Here is a 19,761-nt window from a genome sequence, read left to right as displayed (position 1 = left end):
AGGGAAAACGATGAACTGTACTCCCTCTTCGATCAGCTCCAAGAACCGGGTCAATTCTCCTACGCGGAGATAATAATGCAATTTTCAAACATGATCATCAGCGAGGAGGACAATCTACCATCCCAAATCTGCGACGGGTGTATCAACGAACTGATGGCGGCTTATAGGTTTTGTCTGAAATGTGATAACACGAACGAAATTCTTCAATCATATCTTACCGACGTGCCACAAGATGCCGCGAAACAACAGACTCCGGAACAAGATCATGCTGGAGGAATTTCAGTTCAGTTGAATTCCGGAGTGTCCTACACCTATAAACCGCCCAATGGACTCGACGTGACCGTGATACCGCGTCGAGAACCACAAGGAAAGGAAGTGCTAGCTCAGACCGCTGCCGGCAAGTTTGACTTCTTATCCGATAAGGATGAATCTGAAGCGGAGACCGTCGAGTATATTTACGAAAGGACATCGGATGTTCAAGGGGATGCCAATTTAAGCGAATTGGTAAGTAAGAAGCTTTCGAGTCATTGTACACTGATACTAAATTGGCCTGTTGGGCGCTCTATCTTCCAGCCTGAGGTCGGTAGCAGTGATGAGGTGGAACAGGATAGTTCCGTAGACACTACGGAACCTCATGCGACATCGTACTGCGATCCGATGCGCACGATTCAATCGATCCGCAAAAGCAATCGTCCGAATGAGAGCAAACCAACGATCGATACGGTCACAATACAACCGGCTGCCGATGGTAGCGGATTCGAGACGGTGATCCGGTTGAAACGTAACCTTTCGATCGCCAAACCGATGCACAGTTGTAAGATCTGCAACAAAACCTACAAGTACAAACACGTCCTAGAGACACATCTGCGGCGCCATCGAGGTGAGCGGCCATACAAGTGTGAGCACTGTGATAAGGCGTTCGTTGTCCCGTTCGAGTTACGGCGGCACGTACGTATCCATACTGGTCAAAAGCCGTACAATTGTCAGTTCTGTGAACGATCGTACAGTGACTTTAGTTGCAAAGTAAAACATGAACGTACACACACGGGAGAAAGGTAAGACTCGCGTCATAGCGTTCCGGCCAATCGCTGGATTAATTATTTACCTTTCTAAACTCCTCCGCAGACCGTACCGTTGCCAGTATTGCCGGAAATCGTTCGCATACTCTCACGTACTCAATAATCACATTCTGATTCACACGGGAATGAACAAGTATACGTAAGTACCCATATTCGTACCCTCTACTGTGCCATAACGAATGCTGTATTCATTTTTGCCATGTATTGATCATCCTTTCAATAGGTGTTCGATATGCGGCAAGCATTACTCCAAATCGGATCATTTGAAGGCACACATGAACATACATTTAGCAGGTGGTGCTTCGACGAACAAAAAGGATCCAAAAGTCATGTCCAGCGGGGCACCGCCTACTGTTAGTGAATCGTGCTCGTCACTGGACGGGATGTTGGGCAAGTGTTCCGGTGCAGCAACCCCGAACAAACCCTCCAATGAGACATCTACAGTCGTCCTGTTGGATACCTCCGAGCCATTGTTGGTGGAATCGTACGTTGATGCGTCACAGCTAGGTACTTGGACGACGGTTTGTAGTGATAGTCTAGCCGAAATTGAAACAGCTAACCCACCAACAGTGGTGACGATCGGTGGCGAGGAGCTAGGAAACGTGTCGATCGTCAACCTCAGTGATTATATGATGAAAAATGATGAATTAGAAGAACTGATCGAAGAATCAAGTGTTCAACTCGCAATCACGTAGTTGCTGGGCCGTATTACGTACCAGTGAAAGTGGATCTCTCATCATGTCGATGTGCCAGTAATAAAAGAAGCCCAGCTTTTGTGTAAAATGTCGAGATTAGTGTTATATTTCGTCGTGACTTTCGTTCGATGTATAAATTATTGCTTGACTTGTTCGTTAGTTGGCTCTACAAGGATATGATGCTTTCGATAAGAGTTCGATATCGTTACGGAAGGACAGCTCTGCTGTAATGATGCCATCGGTAGGCATCATCAAGTCTACATCGTTCCACAACCATAAAAAAATTGGAATGTTGCGCACACTGCGCCGCACCTCACGTGGTACCCATGAGTTTGAGCAGATTCGTTTTCGCGCTGCGTAGATTCGGATCAATCCTCAATGCAGCCCGGTACTGTTCGATAGCTTGTGCTTCCCGCTGGCCCCACCGGTGGTACAGTACACCGAGGTTGGCACGATAAACGGCATAATCGGGCCGTGCGGCTATGATCTGTCGATACAACGATTCAGCCTTCTCGTATTGGGCCAGCTTGCCGAACGCATTGGCACGCGTAAAAAGGATGGCCGTATCGTTCGGCAGGAAGCTAAGTGCTAGTTCAGACGTTCGTATGATATCCTCCGTACGACCCCGGTTATCGTACAGGGCAAGAATGTTGGCCCACGCTTTGCTGTGTCGTGGATTTTGCTGTATCGCTTCCCGCCAGTAGCGCAGTGCCATCGTTGAATTTTGCATATCAATGTACTGGAAGAAAAGGGATAGCATTAAATACGAATTCGTTTGAACGACAGAATTAACAACGTACCAAGTTCCCCAGATTATACAGACAGTTGGCATAGTTGGGTTTTAGTTCGAGTGCCCGCTGGTAGCTCTGCAGAGCGGCATCGTGGTTCCTTTGGGCCGCTTGCACTATGCCCAGATTCATCCAGGCCGATGGAAATGGTTCGTGAATTTCGATCGCTCTCAGTAAATGCCTTTCAGCCGTATCGAGATCACCCGTCTCGCGGTACAGATTACCAAGGTTCATGTGCGCCGCCTCATACTCCGGATGTAGCGCAATGGCGTGTCGGTAGAAGTCGAACGCCGTCTTCCGATCTCCCTGATCCGTGGCTAACCGTGCTATGTTGTAGTACACTTTGGCATTACCGGGACAAACGCGCAACGCCGAACGGAACAGAAGGTCCTCGTTTGTCCATTCGTGTGCTCGTGATTGTGTTTTAAGGATAAACACTGTACAGAGGAAGCACAGCGGTATGTAGAATAGGAACGATCGCTTGATCAACCGACGACATCCGATCGCTATCAGGTAACAGAATCCAACCGAAGGCAGATAAAGCAGTCTTTCTGCAATCACGAAACCGACTCGAACGATGCCACACGCAGGGACGAACGGGATGATAGTGAGGGCTAGGGAGAGTGTAACTTCGGTGCGTTTCGTTGACGGCACTCGAAGTAACAGCACCGCGATAAGACCATAAAACAGTGCCACCAGCAAAAGCCGCAAATCGTTCAGATGTTCGATCAGCGGTATCGAACCGAGGGCCCAGTCGAAACTTAACCAATCCGGACATACGAGCAGCCAAAGGTTGATCCAGTAAAGATAGCTTTGCGAGAGCACCCTCGTCAGTGTGCTGTTGCTTGCTCCGACCGGATTATCCATTCGATGGAACCGGGGACTTTCAAAGTCCATAATCCAGAGACGGAGCGTGAGAGCGGCCAGTGACAGTGCCGCCAGCACGATGATTCTCCCCAGGCAAGACCGATGAGTATGGAGAAGATCGCGCACTGAGCCACGTAGTGGCCATTTGATGCGTTTCAGTAAGTCTACTGCTCCACAGCTGACTAGCGCCATGATTCCTGTTTCTTTGCAAAGCATCGAAACAATGGTGAGAACAAAAAGCACTGGATACACAATGAATCCCCATCGTTGGGATCGACCACTATCCATCCATCGCAGGTAAAGCAGCATGATCGTAATGTATCCGATGGCCGCCAGGAGATCCGCTCGTCCCACAATCCCAACGACTGCCTCCGTGTGTACCGGATGTACGGTGAACAGGAAGGCACCCCAGAAGGCGGTACGAAAGTGTTGTTCACCTTCACTGCACAGGACTTGAAACAATCGCAACACTATCAAACTGCAGATTGTGTGGAGGGCCAGGTTGAGTTTCTTCATGTGCCCTGCATTGAGACCGAGGAACCGGCTCTCCAGCTGGTAGCTAAGTACGGTTAGCGGACGGAAGGATTTGTGGCTCGTTGGGTCGGTCAGATTGTTGCCCCAGAAATCGTGTCGCAGCAGAGTGCGAAACGGTGTGGCCACATTACGTACATCCATGTTCTTGACGATCGCCGCCGAATCGTCGAAGACGAACGTTCCGTGCAGCGAGCCACCGTAGGCGAAGAGTGAGGCCGCAACAAGAATAGAATACTGTAAGTAGAAGCAGATACTTTTAAGAATTCTGTTTAGTCGGAGCGGGTAGACCGGGACTCAAACCTGGACGATGGTTTGCTGGCGAAGGGAAGACATGATGACCGGGACGTGTGCTGGTCGTCAGGGAGGTGGCTTTTCCTAACTTGGTGCACTACGGGTGGAAATGGAACCGTGGATTACATGCTCACTACACGCCGCAGGTCACTGAGAGGGGAATCTTGGGGGTCTCGCCCATTCCGGCTTTTGGGGCGGATCACAGGGTTCGGAAAAAAAGATTTGTTTTTGCGGCCGAATTTGACAGCAGTTTGTTTGAAAACGAACAGCGGAGTTCGGAACCGTTTTGGTTTGAAGCTCGGCTAATATTCAAAAGGTCGTTGCTGCGAGATAGCCTCTTCAACAAAACAGTTTTAAAAGCTATTTTTACCATTGTTTGATGCCATGTACTTCTTTTAAATAACTCAAAGTGTTTATCATAAAAAACATAAGATAAAACCCAAGAAGATTGATCCCAACGCACGGAAGAAGCAATGCTCCCTTCTCCTTCTCGCTCGCACACAGCAACAGGATCTTGGCTGGGTGTATTGACCGCAGCCGCGTTTTCCAAAAAAATCCAAAACTTCTTGTTTTTCGTTGGCGGCGTGGCCGACCAAACAATTCAAAGTGCGTTCGTCAACCCAAGCCATTTCCGCGACCGTATGAGGTAAGTTTTCCCTAACCACGTGTACACCGTTTCGTCGGAAGCATTTCGGGTCAACGCGTTTGCTGACGAAGCGCTTGATGCGTGGTTGGCGGCGGCGTTGAGTTTTACCATTTCGCTTTGCGTCGAGCGCAACGGAAAAGAAGCGGACGCGCCATGGCGTGTGTGTACACGAGTGCGTCCGTGCGAACGGTTGTGTTTGTGAGCTCGCGTTCTACCCCGTTCTTCCGCCAAAACGAGAGGCCCGCATATAACCGCAATGCGTGCGAGGGAGATAGCTGCGACGAAACGCGATAGTGTGCGTGGGGTTGTTCCGCGAAAGCGCTGGGTGTGTGCGTGTGGTGTGCGCTTTAGGCGCCGTTCTTCGGCCGGAATGGCGCACGCAAACAGAAACAAAAGTGGCCTGCTGCGATAAGGTTCGGTGGCGTGCGTGTGTGCTTCGATGTCCCCTCTGCTCGGCGCGAAATCTGCTCTGTCGTGTGACACGCGTGCGTTTCTTCACGAAATAACGTAAGTCGGTGTGGTGTCGCCGTGATAATTTCCCTCGTGTGCCGCCAAACAATAGTCGTCCGCTTCCGTATGGTGTTTCCGAGTTTCGTTCGCTTGGCAGCACCGCGGCGCACATTTTTCCTCTCTCTTTGCTGTGTTGCGCTTCTTTTTGTTCTTCTTTGTTTGGGTCGTCGTGGCGATCCTCCGTGAATGAGAGAGGGAGAGAGGAACAAGAGAGTGTGCGTGAGAGAGAATGAGAGAGTCGTATGCTTTTTTTCTGTTTAGAGAATTTTCGTCGTTTTCGGGGGGGCTTCTCTCGAATCCCAAAAAGGGCTAAAATGCGGTCGCTAAACTCTCGTTGCCAACGCGAAATCCGGCGATTGTTGATGCAGAAGAGCGTGCAAGAGAGAACGAGAGAGGAAGAGATGTGCGTTGTTGGGAGCAAGTGACGCTGGAATGTGCGTGCAGGCGGCCCACAGTCGGTTGATCAAATATCTTGGAATAATTTGCAGAATAAATGATGCTCCCAATCGTGCAGGAGGCGAGGGTGGCACATTTTCCGCGCCACTTTTCCTACGACCAGATCCACCAGCAAGCGGGGTGACGACGTAGAAGAGAATCCGATGCCCGAGTGAGAGCGAGAAACAAGAGAGAACGCAAGAGAGAACGAGCGACGGCGGCTGTTTGCGTCCAAGGCGGCCGCGTCGTTGAATAGGGCCTTTCCTGTGTCTCGGGATCGAGGAGTTTCTGGTAGAATGATGATGGCGTTCCACGGCCAAAAGCAAACGTGCGTAATGTGCTGATGTCTCGTAGAAGGAGGTAATCCCATTCGCCAAGTGTGAACGAACGGCGGAAAAACAAAGTGTGCGTGCGTGTGCGTCGGTGCTTTTTGCACGAGACGATCGGATTATGTTTTAAGGAAAACTACCCCAGCATACGAGAGGTGCAAAAACACGGATCCACGGCCGCCGCAGCCGGGACCGGTCGGCCGTAAAAGGAAAGAAAAAAGAAAGCAAAGCGCCAAGACGGCGACAGCCGCCGCGAGGCCATTTACAGTAGTGTGCGTGCGTCCGGTCCGACTCGTGAGTTCGCGAAAGAACCCCTCTCACGGTGCGGCACGGCCAAGATTCGATAACATCGTTCCGCAGCAGACGGTTTTACTTTGGGTTATGCTGTGATGATGGCACGGTTGAATGGCGCTTGAGAAAAGGGAAAACACGGGCACGTAAGCATCGGTGATAAACGGGAAAATCTTCTGAAGAGACAGGAAGTGCGTGCGTGCGAGAAAATGGTTGTGAAGCAACCGGTGGAAAAGTGATGAGTAGTCAGTCACCGCAGCACCGGCCAGCTAGTGTAATCGTTTAGAACGTAAAGAATAGACGGGTGATGCTGGTGACCCCCAATAAAAGAAAAGTGCACATTCTGTGTAATGCTTGGATTGGCCTCACATATGCCCAATCATGTCCGTGGATGATGTGGAACTTATGCAAGAAGCAGGAGCAGGGTGGGGTTACGCGGTGTTTAGCGGCCGATCGATGAATCATCCCTGTCCGGTGGGAGGCTCGTTCGCTAACTCCTCTATCCAGCAGTTATCGAGGAAGTGATAATTGAATCATACGACATCCAGCCATCTAGTGTGCCATGACATACTTGAAATGCAAGCTAGCAGAGCCCGGAATGGACAGTCCAGAAATGATATTACACTCCATTTAAGTCAGATCTTTGCTGTTTCACCACAATGGAGGCCTGAAATGAGCTGTCTAAGTCTGGGCGGTGCGGAATTACAACCACTCCACTGGGGGGGGGGGGGGGGGGGGGGGTACCATCCCCAAAAATTAGGTCATTCCACGATTCTCTGCTCGTCTCCGTAATGTCCACAGTAAAGGGACACCACCACCCCCGTGAAGGACGGCGAACCCAGGAAAATGGATGCGAGAATTCAATTAATTTAATTAAATATTCAAGTCGCCAGACCGAAAATCGATGGGAATCGGGCTTCCGACGAACCCTAGACTGAAATGTGTAGTGCACAAGTGTGTTCGCTCCTGTAGCTGCCTTCGTCTGTGTGTTTGCTCCTTGTTTGGTCGCGTAGTAGCCGTAGCCTGCGCCCGCACGGAAGGAAGTTCGTCTGATATGGATGGTGTGGTCCTCTTGCTGCATGGCAGGCGCCGCTTAACTCTTGGCAGGGCTATTCGCGGATTGTTCAAGCATGACGTCAACTTGCTTTGCTGCGGCCCTTGTACTGAATAGGTGAACAGCACTGCTCTGGTGCTGGCGCAAGCTCGCTACCACCCCACCAAGTGTGGTTTTGATGAAGCGAGGCCGTCTCCATCATTATGGTCCGAGATGGAGATGAGGAGTCGGGTGGTGTGGGCAACTCTTTCCTGCCGTTGTGTATGGTGTTTCGTTTTAGCGTTGCGATTGCATAAACTTATCGCCCGGTTGTCGCCAAGTTGCCCTCGTGTGCTGCCATGATGGTGACCCCCCTCGCGGCTAATAACTCACGTGGCATGTTGAGCAACAACTCGACGGCGCAGGTGTGACACCCCCAACCCAAACACCGCCACACTGGTCCTAGAACACGGTAGAACCTTGGCGGGTGAGGCTCAGTGAATAGCAACGCACAGCTACAATACGGCGTTTGTTCCACCCCCGGAGAGGAGGGAGGCATCGCAGGAAACCATGCTTGGAATTGCTCACTTTGCGCTGCGTGGCCTTCTTCTACACCCAGAATTAGCCAAGCAATTAGGCAGCAGCAGAGGAGAGACGCGCAGTGCAAAGTGGTGTTTTTGTCCAAAATCTGTTCTGAGGCGCCTGTATGTGTGCGTGCGGCGGCGGCTGCGACTATGGGAGAATGTTCTGCGGAGATCCCCCCCTCAAAAAGAGTTGATGCGGCACGAACCCCACGAGAATTGGAGAGGTAGAATTGGGAAATTTCTTGGGTTGAATGTTCGCATTATCACCCCGAATACAAACACATACAAATACGCCCGGATTCTCCACGCACTCTTGGCTGAATTTACGTGTGGAGAGAGACCGAGACCGAGACCGAGACCTGGGGGGTTATTCCCATACACCGATGGCACTGTGTGGCATGATCTCATTCCCGGTAGCTCCATCACCGATCAAAACGGGCCCCCCGGAGGTCGTGCATGCGCCAGAGAAAATCAATCTTTCAAGGCCAACGGATACATCGCGATATAGTTTAGATGCTTTGGGCTATTCTAATTAGTCTTCTCTTTCTGTTGCTTCCATCACATTGGCCGTGGCCTGCTGGGTTTAGGGAAATGAGAGCATCCGTTCTTTCTGTTTCTGTGGTAACAATCCAGAAGCGTTGATGATGGTTTGTTCTCCATCACGGGATTCGCGATTCGCGTCTTGGAGCTGAATCGCGATTGGAATTAAAAGATCATCTCCATGCCTACACTAACGCTATCGAGGTAGTTGAGTTGGCCATCGTCTCGTTGACGAATCCATCAGTATGCGACACCGAGAATCATCTGCAAAACTCCCTATTTTCGTGCTTACCACCCGCGAACATTGACGCCGCCACCCCATCCGCAAGTAGTAGCTTTTTCGTTGTCCACGACGTTCGCTTCGGGGTCGAGAAATGCTTTAAAAATAACACTTTCGGGAGTAGCTATGTGAACGCTGCTAGTTTCTGCTTTTTATAGCCGACTAACACATTACACGCCTATGTATTTTTAAACATAAAAAAGAAAACTGAAGCAAAACGAATCCATTTGCTCTCGCTACGGCGCGTACTTGTGTATGATTTGAGAAGGAGGAGAACCACGTACGGTGGTATCGCCGTGGTCGTAGAAGTAACTACGGGTTGATAAGTGGCACCGAGACACAGTCATCCAACCGTAATGCCATGTTTGAACGTATCATTTCCGATGGCAGTACTACAAAGTGAAGGAAAGAGACTAAAAATGACCGGATATTGGTAGATCTGATGTATATGTTCTTATCTTCTTCGCTTCTGATGACTAGCTTATCGTGCTACCGTTTATAAACTTATCGAAAATCAGAAGCTACCATATGGTTTCATCTCAAGTAGACCACAGCCAGAGATAGGACTGGTGTTTGTCACATTAATGGCTAACAACTGTGGCAGTTACTCAGTGTGCTGTGTTCTCCTGACGCGGGAACAGCGAGAAACAACAAGAGCTTCCGTTCCGGTGCCACCAGCATAATTTTGTTGCTCGGTACAGAACCACACTGGACCCCCCTCGCGTCATTCGCCACCATAAACTGTGTGAAGCAGGATGAATTAGGCTCGACCATGAAGCATTACAGCGTTAATCGTGCTCTGATGAGGGTATTACCAGCCAGGGGGGAATGGGTTGCGGTCTGTTCCTTTTGGTTTAACAATTAAATGTTGAACATAACGCAGGACGGCCAACGACGGCCGGTTCTTTCGAATGTTTTGTTAACTAAACAGTACCGACATAACAGTGTTGGTCTTCATCTGCCAAAGAAGTTACTCTAGCCAATCCGGATCCGTATTTCGTATTGCTTGCCTTTCGTTGAATCGTTAGAGCTTCACTGTAAAGCTTGTTTTCATTTCTTTACAGATGAGATCCATTTTGTTCAGCGATCGATTGTATCATTAAAACATATTGACCGCTGGTATGGCGCCGTCTCGCAACATAATTACGCACTCGATATGGAAGTGGAACCCATTACCTTCACAACTAGTACTGTCTACCAAACCACCTCGGGGGGCCCCAAGTAGATATAATGCGTCTCGTGAATTGTGGGAAGAGCGTATGTTTGACCTCAGTGTGGCCCCTCGGGAGTGTAGGAACGAGGGAAAGTAGATCGCACTCCACCGGGCGGCTGCAAACGATGTAAACAACGACGATCGGTGGAAAGCGGATTGCTGCGTGCAATCGTTGTTGTGCTATTCGCTCCAGAGGAGGAGGTGGCCATGCTATTTACATCACCATTTACTGGCCTTTCGAGCGGCATTCTGCTGCTGTTGGTGAGCAGCAAGTCTTGGCCGTACATTCCACGAGCCTCTGTAGCTGAATCTCTCTCATGCTCACACGAGTTGCGTCACCTACGATCTCATTTGCCTGCAGCTCTCAATCGCCGAGATCACCTTGATCATCATGCTTTAAACTAGTGAGCAGCATGTTTTGTCGTCTCGATGATTCACTTGTGCTGCGTGAGAGAACGCTCTCGTGTCGTGATCGAGAGAGCATCCCTTCTGTTCGCTCTCAATCGCGATTATCGCAGCGTTACGTTTGGCGCCTTTTTTCGTTGGAGCTTGAACCCCCCAGCAAGGCAAAGGCGATCTTGCTTCGTCGTCGTCATCGTCGGATGGAACGATGGCAACGACACAACCCTACCATATGGTATCGCGTTTATTTCTTCTCTAGTCTGGTGGCGGCATACACTAACATCTTTCACACACACCAATTTATGCTGGGCTTGGGTGTAATCCACAGCAAACCATGGTAGCGCGCTCAACCGATAAGAGACTGCTCCATGAATCAGATAAGTTACCACCACCGTCCGGCTAGAGGAGCGAGTGCGTGGCCGTATGTCGTGTCTGTCCGCGCCAGTACACGATAGCAGCAGCGAGGGATGATGGTTTCCATTCCCGATGCTTCGCGCATGTTCAATGTTAACAGCATTTGTTGCTACTACTTCATTGTGTGGTCAGTGAACGCGATCACCTATTTAAAACGTGCATCGTGTGTCTGTTGGTAGTATGCACCACCACCATTTGGATCGCGCTGCTCGTAATCACATTGCACTTGATCATCACACTCATGCTGGCTGGCTGACGGCGGTCTGCATCGCGCGTCTGCTGGTCCAACCCTCGGCTCTGGTGTGCATGTGTGCATCCGAGAGCTAAGCCCCTCGCAGCTGCAGTTGAATCCGCCCCAGAGTGTTGACTAGCATGGGTGCGTCTGTCCGTGCGATGGCGTGATCGAACGAGAGAGAGAGACACGAGACGCCCACAGCCGCAGATTGAGCTTGACCGTCGCCGCGGCCAGACTCGCGCACGGCGCACGTTTCAGTTTCTGTAGATGTTGTGCTTTTCTTCGTCGCCGACAGTGTGATCCATTGCATCGGGGTGCATCGATGAACGACGCTCGAGTGCGATCAGTGCCTCTTATCCCGTGGTGACCTTTTTCGGGATCGCAAGCAACATCTCGACCAGAGCCTGTGGACTACAAGTTACCAGAAAAGTAGAGAAAAAAATTGTACGGAATCATACACTCTGGTGGTAGAGCCCCCAAAACGCTAGAATGATGGTGAGAATGAAGTGTTTTTGAATGTTTAAATATATCCCCCACGCCGAGAGTGCATCGGATACGTGTGTTTGTTGGCTTTTGGGGCGATGGCGCGGTTGATTTCGGAGGAAGAGAACGCCAAAGTGGGTGGTGGTATTTATAAACTTTCGCCCAGGAACGCAGTAACCACAGCCAAGTGTGTTCTCTCGAGGACGGCGTGAATCTCTTCCTGGTTGCTGTAGCGACGCATCGATGGTTGGAGAAGAATTACTATTGAACGACCGTCCTTTGTGCATGATAAGCTCGTGTTGATCTCGGTTGCGTGTTCTTACGGGTCGCTTGCCCCTTCTTTGTGTGTCCTCTATTGTTTCACATACCCTGGTTTCTGGTTTCAGATTGTCAGCGCATCGGTAGGGGTTCTCATGGACAGACGCAAGCTCTCGATAGCTGCACCGTACGTGCGTGCGATTGTCGATGATGAAGTGGTGGCGTCGTGTGTTGGCGCGGAAGACACGCACGTGTACCTCACACAGCAGCAGCAGCTTATCGACCTATCATACCCATTAGTAGCATTTACTATCTAGCCTGTGTCGCTTGCCAGTGGTGGGTGCCGATGCGCGTTATGCAATTACAACGACATGCGCAGCAATGGGAGACCTCCCCCCGATTCAATGGTGGTAGAGCAAGCATGATCAACCATTTACAATCCAACGCGCCACCCCTTAGTAGCCCTTTACCGCGTGTGGTGCCACCCTTACGCATACCTATGCAAATAGTGTAGTATACGGGCGTCACGCCAGAGACACACCTACATAAACGAAGCGAAACCAGCGGATGGTGGTTGTAGTCTGCCGTCGTGCCCTAGTGCGATGAGGGCAGATCTACTCTCGGAATCGGCAGCCAATGCAATAATATGCACAGATCGCACCTTGGCTGTCTGTGCAGCTCTCTGGTTGGTTCCGAGACACACATACACACGATCGATTAATATGGAAACGGAAACGAAGCGATCGGAAGCGAATGCTGCGGAGAGGAGGGAGTGTTAATTGTGCGGATTATTGCTCAATCTGGTGTGAGATGTTTTATACACTCGACGAAGAGCGTTCGCTGAGGGCATCATTTAGTGAAACGAAATGTATTTCAGAAACGGTGGAATCGCACTCGTGACTCGTGAAATGCGTATTATCTTTGGTACGGGAGATAAGCGGTAACACTCCGGTCCAGCGGAACCCTAGGAAGTTTGAAGCGCCTTGCGTGACTAGCTGCGTAGTTCGTGTGCATCATGATAAGCCCCGCTTTCGGGCTGATCACGGCCAGGTGTTTGTTGTTGTTACACTTCCTCACGCGGACGTGAATAATGGTGTCAATTACGATCGCTTTGTGAACGATGATAATGTGAACGCTGGGTGGGTGACACACCTCGCCGCACCACATTCTTTGCGTGATCTGATGTTGATTGTGTTCATTATTGGGGAAGGACGGCAAGATCTTCATGATAAGCCCTTCCTATCTTTCCTCTAGCCAAAACACGGGGTTTTGCGAACAAAGAAAAGGAAGCAAATGTATTTGGAGGATGATGTGTTTGACCGCGACGGCCAGTTCGTTTTTTCTGTCGAGCATACAGTTTAATAGCAAATCATACTTATAGTCTAGTTCGAAATGAATGCTTGTTGTTCTAATTCACTTCTTTTATTGTTTCATTTTAGGCCGATATTATGAAAATTCATAGCTACAGCACCAGTCGACCACAGGAGAAAGTGATAACGCGATCGGCCACCACTAGCCAGACGCAGGAGGTGAACGGTACCCCCGAGAGCAAGAAGAAGCAGCAGAAGCAGCAGCAGGATTCGGTTCCCATCATAGTCCGCAGCAGCGCACGACAGCAACAGCGAAAGGAATCGAAAGCAGCAGCCTCATCATCAGCATCGACCGTACCGTTATCGTCGTCTCCTGCACGATCGTCTGTCCAGGAGCGCAAGAATATCTCTTCAGTCAAACGGTCGACGGTGGTAGAAGCGGGTAGTGGCGCCGCTAAGCGTTCTCGTCGTCAGCAACCGTCAGAAGAACGTGAGATTGATTCGAACCGCCAGGTGAAGAGGGAATCGTCTATCGAGTCACAAGAGTCCGCTACAGAATCCCCGGATCAGAAGGAACAACAAGCAACTACCACGAAGCAACGTGCTCAGAGTGCTAGTGCGTCCTCTACGCCAGTTTCCAAAGGCGGTAGTACGCCGTCCAAAGGAACCCAATCGAAGGAAGCACTCCTGTCACCAGCGGCTAGCAGCTCCACGGAAACTGCACCGGAGATAAAAGGAAGGAGACCCGCAGTGACCAACGGGTTGGATATCGAGGACGAGCTTGCGTATTTCCATCTTCCGAAGGGTAGCCACGCTGTAGCGAAGCAGGGCAACGTTGTCATTTCCACCGGCAAACGGCAGGAGGTGGATAGTGAAGACGACGACGGTGGAACGTCCTCATCGACGGCATCGGCTATTGAAGATATTTGCGATATGGACAGTACACACAGCAGCAGTCGCCACAGTCATGGCGGCACATCGATCAATCGATTCCGTAACGTGAACGTGAAGCTGGCGAAAATTGGCACAGAAACGGTGGTGGACGACAGCACAACAACGATTCTCATGTCGGAAGAGGACTACCACCAGCACCAGCTGCAGCAACAGCGGCAGGAGGAGGAACAGTCCATGATCGAGGAGTACGAGACCGGTGTCCTGGTAACAGAAGACATGGAGGATACCGACGGTGCAGGCGGCGGTAGTGGTGCTAGTGGAGGAATCCTTTCCGGCAATCCGTTATATCGTAAAAAGGTGAAACGAAAATTGATCGGACGATATCCCTCGCTTGGTAGCAGCAGTACAGCAGCAGCAAACGCTGGTAACGTCGCTGGCATTGGTTCGATTTCCTCGACGAAGGCAAAGCTCCAGATGGTGCATGAATTCCCGACCCTGTTTCTGGGCCTCCGAAGGAATCGAATGTTTCTGATCAACTCCCTGGCCCAGTGCTTCGATCTGAACCAGCGCGACATCATCCTGACACTGCGCAAGATAAAACTCAACGAGAGCAGTGCCCGGTTAGCCGTCATTTTCGGTCTCGGCGTAAACGAGGTCGATCTGCTTGTACACAAAAACGTGCCTAAGATTGCGGACTGCCTGCGGAACTTCATCCTGTGGCCGGACGATTTCACCATGAAGCTGAACGTGCCGATCAAACTGCGACAACACTTCAGTCGCATTCATCTGATACTGAATTATCTGGTGGTGCGCGTAAACCAGAACGTCGTCCGGTCGCTGTCACTGCTGGCTAACATCGACAGTGCGGCAAGCTATTGTCCGACGGAACAGTGTCACAAGCTCAAGTTTCTGATCGCCTCGACGCTTGATGGGTGCGTGTGTTTCATATCGCGTGCCTTTGGCATACAAACCGACGACGAGCAGGTCCTGAGCCAATCTGGCTTTCTGACCAAGTTCAAGACAAACACAAACCTGATTGCCGGCCAGAACTTCCACCACTTCGAGGATCGGCTGGCGAATGGACATGATCATGCAAACAACAACGGCGGTCGAAATCATGACGATGACGACGACGACCACCCCCACGGAGCGACGGAGGAGGAACCGTTCGAGGATATCGTATCGGAGAAGATTAGCAAAAGCCGAACCTTCAAGCTGAAAAATTACATCGAGAACATATTGGAAAACTTCCAGAACCATCAGATACTGCACCCGCAGACGTGTATCGATTGTCGAACGTTTCCCCTGCTGGATGACATTGTGGTGATCGTCGGAGCACTGATCAATCTGCAGAAACAGGAGATCGATTAATCGATCGGTGTGGAAGGTTTGTTCGAGCTATCGAAAGGGAGGACGATGATGATTGAAGGTTGGATTTCATGCGGAAACCACCGGAATCCAGCAGACCGCCACGAAAGGTGGCGAACGCTTAGCGACGCTTTAGCCTACCGGGAACGTTCGACACACTCATTACCGTTCGGTGAAGGTTGGAGATCAGAGTGTGAGAGAAAGGAACCGTGAGGCGGGGAAAAGGAAAGGAGTAGTGGTAGGAGTTAGGTGCGTTACACATTGTACAATTCTCTTTCCGGGCGGATGTCATTGCAACATCATTCACTGCTTCTTTCCTGCGGTTTCATTTTTGAATCCTTCCTTTCGGCACCTTTCCTCTTCGATTGGACACGCTGAATTGGTGGTGCACTGCTGGATAGGTTCTAGGAATACAATATATGATTCTGTTTCCCGTTTTATGTGTAATTTTCTTTCACATTCGTAGGTTCACTGTGTCCGTGTGTTTGTACAGTAGTATATAAGTGAATGGATGGTTAATGAAGGCAGAAAAACCCAAGAAATTTTTATAGGTTTTGCTATTGCATGCTAGAGGCATCGGCATCAATTGGATTATAGTAAGGATGGGAAAGGGAAGGCTTTAGCAAATCGAGAAAATTATCGTAGAAAGATTGTGAAGGTAGCATTGAAACCAGGAGGAGAGGGAACATCAGAAGGCGTGGTATCATGAAAGAACAAGATGAGGACGTCTCGTCGTTTTATCAGGCACACATATTCATGGAATCTAATCGCTTCGTATGGTACAAATAGAGAGGAGAGCAGTTTAACATCCGATGTCGCAAATGCCGCTCGGTGTATGAAACGATTGCGCTTCATTTATTGTAGGAGATGCTAGAGTATGAAGCAAGCTTAATCGAGCGAAGGTTTGTTTTCCGTGCTACTGTACACGGAGAAATTGGAGGAGTGATCGTAAATGAATGGAAAACCGGCCATGCTGCAGGATCTATACAAGGGAAAATCAATGAAAAACCTACATTAATATTTGCAGACCCAGGATAATGACTTCGACGACATCATCTCGAAGGTCGAGGAAATGTTGCTTTTGCGCTGATACGCCAATACCACAAACAATAGACAAAGATTAGCAACGATTACGGAAGGATTGAGGTAGCAGAATTTCCAGCAAGCAGCGGAACTGCTTTTCCTTTCATGGGAGAGGTCAAATAATTAAAATTTGAACGTCGTCTGCAACAAGCTGCGGACAGTAGTGAGAGGGTTTAGAATGAATGCGATGTTTGTGTGCCGAGGAGAATAGCATGATAATAAATATCTTGAGATCGAATGTATGTGTGTATTTGTGTGTGCGTATGTGGCTGCGAGTGACTGAAACATTTGGACGTAACTAATGTTCTTATGATTACGATACATACTATATGCCACCGGGTGATTGCGCGTGCACTTCGTCGTGATGCGTCCTTTGGATGGAGTTGGTCGTGAAAGATTCATTTAACAGTGATCCCTGACTACACGAGGTGTCCGTCGCCACCTGGCAATATGGTAGTAGGTGATAAGCTTTCGCGAACGAGGTTAGCCATAAGCGCCTGGGTTAAATCGTAAAATATACACTCACGGAAAGCAACAGTGTAGTGTGTAGCGCGCTGGGAGCAAGCAAAAAGAGGAACCAAAAGTCCTTCGCTCTAAGAGAAAATATAACAAAAAAAAGAACAGAAACCACTAAAAGGTAAATCCAATAAAAAAAATAATACCACGAGACTGGATGAGCGTGATAAATGGTTAAGAACAACTGAAAGAAATTAACACAAGGCTTCTGGTGGAGATTGGTTCTAAATTGTCGAATGGTTTAACTTGTAAAAGATGTAACGCACGATTTCAGTAAGGTACAGAGGCATAAACCGTTTGAAGAGCTAAAATGTTTGCGTTTGCAAAGTAATTGGTTATGTAGTTTATTGGTTTTTTTGGCTTCAATGCAAGGATTTCTATGATGCATTTTGGATTTTCTTGATCGGAGCTGTTTTGCGATTTGCATTTGATTGGCAACATAAGTAGAAATTAGTTTTGCAAGGAATTTTTGGAGGAACGAACGGTTGAACAATTTATTGATCGATTGAAGGATTGAACGATTTATTTCACCACGGGTGGTGAAATAAGTAACTCACCTCGGCTGTTTGAATTGACCGTTTTTCTGCGGCTTCGGCGTTTTTTCTGAGTCCTGCAAAAGAAGTAATCGGTTTTTAATTATTCGATATCACTCGCTACATTCGCCCCCCCGCATTGATTACTAGATATATTTGTAAAGATCTAAATCACTATACAGAGACCCTAAGCATTGTCTTGGTATAGATACAGGCTTGCTAGAAGCGGGATGTAGCGAAGGTCGTGCGTTACAAAAACATTTTATAATGATACAATTTCTCTACATCCTGTTCAATAACTCACTCAAGCAATTCCCCAGCGAAAAGAAAGCAAGTTCATCCCTATTTGCCCCATTGGGGAAGAATTCTTTTCAGTGATACTCCAGCCTGGCTGCTTGACGCTTGAAAAAGTAATAAAGCATTACTGCTAAGGTGAAGTTCCATAAAGTTTTTCCTTTGCATTATGAAATCATAATCTTATCGATGTTTCAAAGCAATTGTAATAATTATTCTGAATGACTGTCTTTCAAAAATGTGCTTCAATTTTCGTTTAATGCTGAAAAGACATTTATTTGCAGAAGAAAATTTAAATAGCGATCACATTCGTATATCATTCTGCGATCGAGAAACACTTCCTTCCAGCAACACAAACGTGCCGTGTTCATTGCCACCAACGTGGGGGTTTGGGGCTAACCCTTTCTCGAAGCAGGCGAAGAACCACGCAGGCGCCACCACGGCACAGCAGCGGCACCACAACAGCGGTCCCACATCGGATGAACATTCGCGGTCGAACCTTCAAAGCGACAACATCTCGGAACCTCGTCGAGCAGCTGCTGCTCACAAACGTTGTTGTTATTTCGTGAGTTTACTGTGATTGACGAGAGCGTGTTTTCGAGGCCAGGTGTGTGGGATTTTAGGACGACAGCACGTGATGGTTTTGGCAAACTAAACTTGAAAGGCAGGCTTTGAACTGTTGTGACCTACACTGGATAAACCGTTGTGACCGAAACTAGTAGGCTCCGGCGGTAAAAGTGCGTAAAAAGTGACACCAACGTGGATGAGCAGTTGGTTGACAAACCGAAAAACGGAGGATACAGATTATCGTTGGCAATTAGTGAGATGAAATGATAACACAGCGACATCGGCGAATTTATCAATCCGTGAACGTGCGAGTGTGATTTGAAATGCCTGTCCGTTTAAACCACTGTCACCGTTTTGTGTGATCGGGCTCCACCTCCCGGTTCGATTGTTTCACCTGTTTTCCTGTCGGCATCGTCGAACGTGTGCGTTAATGGTGCTTTTAAGATCGACGGTTACTTCAAGATCGTCGTCAAGATCGTTTGACATTTTTGCTCCGTTTCGCAAGAACGCTGGCCGAACCGGTATTGGTAACGATCCGAGCCTGAAACCCGTTCGGCGATGCTGAGTGGCATTTGTAGTGCATCCTAGTGTTTTCAACCTTCAAAACGTTGGAAAACGCACGTTACTTTTGCGTTATCCAGTGAGTTCGTCTCTGTCGTGTGTTTGTGCGTGTCGTGTGTCTCTTGGTGTGCCGTTTGTTTTGTTTGAATAATTCGACATAAACCAACCTCAGCCTTGGTCGTGCTCGGTCGTGTACTAATTAAAATCGCGGAAAATCCCTGTTCCCAGTGCCAATTGGATGATCTGCGGTCGGTCAAACATTAGGTTGGGGAGGCTGCGTTGAGCTGGTTGAACCGCCGCGTCAGCACACCAACCACTAGCAAACGCCCAGCAGCAGTGCAGCAGTAAAACCGGAGTTGAGTCCGGATTGCAACAAATCCGAAAGGTCAATCGAAGAAACGAAGCAAAACGCTCGGAGAAACGGACCAACGGTTGGAACACTACAACTCGGAACTGGTGGTTCTTCTGCGAGCAAATCACTCGTCGCAAAAAGGTATGTTTTAGTGAATCCGCGTGTGGGGTTGTGTTTATCAAACCGTATATCGAGCCGATCATATAAACTTGATAGTTCCTCGCATCCTTTAAAGCTGCTCCGATTACCTCTAATCGCTTTAGCGTGACGGAATTTTCCATTCTTCCACTAATTTGTGGCCTGGGGGTGGTTGTTGTTTTTGATTTCCCGCTGGATGCGAATCGCCCAAAATGCTCATACAACACACTTATCTAGG

The 19,761-nt window shown here is 49.1% G+C and overlaps 4 protein-coding genes across 10 annotated transcripts in view; 3 read left to right on the top strand and 1 right to left on the bottom strand.

The window, feature by feature from the left end:
* The window catches only part of LOC125948864 (zinc finger and SCAN domain-containing protein 31-like), a 2,011-nt gene extending 151 nt beyond the window's left edge, over nucleotides 1-1,860 (top strand). The window contains exons 1-4 of the mRNA XM_049675361.1: nucleotides 1-504; nucleotides 574-1,055; nucleotides 1,126-1,218; nucleotides 1,303-1,860. The exon at nucleotides 1-504 is cut by the window's left edge and continues 151 nt beyond it. Coding sequence (XP_049531318.1) covers nucleotides 1-504; nucleotides 574-1,055; nucleotides 1,126-1,218; nucleotides 1,303-1,774 — 1,551 coding nt within the window. The 3' untranslated portion in view covers nucleotides 1,775-1,860. The remainder of the gene's footprint in view (nucleotides 505-573; nucleotides 1,056-1,125; nucleotides 1,219-1,302) is intronic.
* LOC125948822 (uncharacterized) overlaps nucleotides 1-19,761 on the top strand; it is a 324,894-nt gene that overhangs the window by 213,814 nt on the left and 91,319 nt on the right. Inside the window, exon 1 of one of the 3 annotated variants that reach the window (XM_049675283.1) lies at nucleotides 18,364-18,470. The exons of 1 other annotated variant lie outside the window; for it this stretch is intronic. The gene's annotated coding sequence lies outside the window, so the exon portion shown is untranslated. Of the gene's footprint in view, nucleotides 1-18,363; nucleotides 18,513-19,761 lie in introns of those variants that run through there. One more of the 3 variants, XM_049675282.1, reaches the window with a different exon arrangement.
* On the bottom strand, nucleotides 1,863-4,489 carry LOC125948842 (protein O-mannosyl-transferase TMTC4). The gene is made up of 3 exons (XM_049675322.1): nucleotides 4,264-4,489; nucleotides 2,575-4,197; nucleotides 1,863-2,513 (listed from the first exon to the last, which is right to left on the bottom strand). The coding sequence occupies exons 1-3, from the start codon at nucleotides 4,294-4,296 to the stop codon at nucleotides 2,088-2,090; spliced, it is 2,082 nt and encodes a 693-aa protein (XP_049531279.1). The 5' UTR covers nucleotides 4,297-4,489; the 3' UTR covers nucleotides 1,863-2,087.
* Nucleotides 5,300-15,926, top strand: LOC125948840 (uncharacterized). 5 transcript variants are annotated; one of them, XM_049675318.1, is made up of 2 exons: nucleotides 5,300-5,407; nucleotides 13,347-15,926. In XM_049675318.1, exon 2 carries the CDS (start codon nucleotides 13,356-13,358, stop codon nucleotides 15,480-15,482), a length of 2,127 nt encoding a protein of 708 aa, XP_049531275.1. In that variant the 5' UTR covers nucleotides 5,300-5,407; nucleotides 13,347-13,355; the 3' UTR covers nucleotides 15,483-15,926. The 5 variants fall into 5 exon arrangements, with proteins under 5 accessions (XP_049531275.1, XP_049531278.1, XP_049531277.1 ...); XM_049675321.1 differs by lacking the exon at nucleotides 5,300-5,407 and adding an exon at nucleotides 5,518-6,205; XM_049675320.1 differs by lacking the exon at nucleotides 5,300-5,407 and adding an exon at nucleotides 6,249-6,611.

This window comes from Anopheles darlingi, chromosome 2, assembly GCF_943734745.1.
Source record: "Anopheles darlingi chromosome 2, idAnoDarlMG_H_01, whole genome shotgun sequence".
Lineage (NCBI taxonomy): Eukaryota > Metazoa > Arthropoda > Insecta > Diptera > Culicidae > Anopheles > Anopheles darlingi.
This window is presented reverse-complemented; position numbering and strand designations above follow the sequence as displayed.

What these genes read in the sequence shown, in the direction of transcription:
- LOC125948842 (XM_049675322.1), bottom strand. Translation starts at nt 4,296, where the DNA reads ATGTCTTCCCTTCGCCAGCAAACCATCGTCCAG. An exon ending in GCCAGCAAACCATCGTCCAG is followed by an intron (nt 4,198 to 4,263) that starts GTTTGAGTCCCG and finishes TTCTACTTACAG; the next exon opens with TATTCTATTCTTGTTGCGGC. An exon ending in TGTATAATCTGGGGAACTTG is followed by an intron (nt 2,514 to 2,574) that starts GTACGTTGTTAA and finishes CTTTTCTTCCAG; the next exon opens with TACATTGATATGCAAAATTC.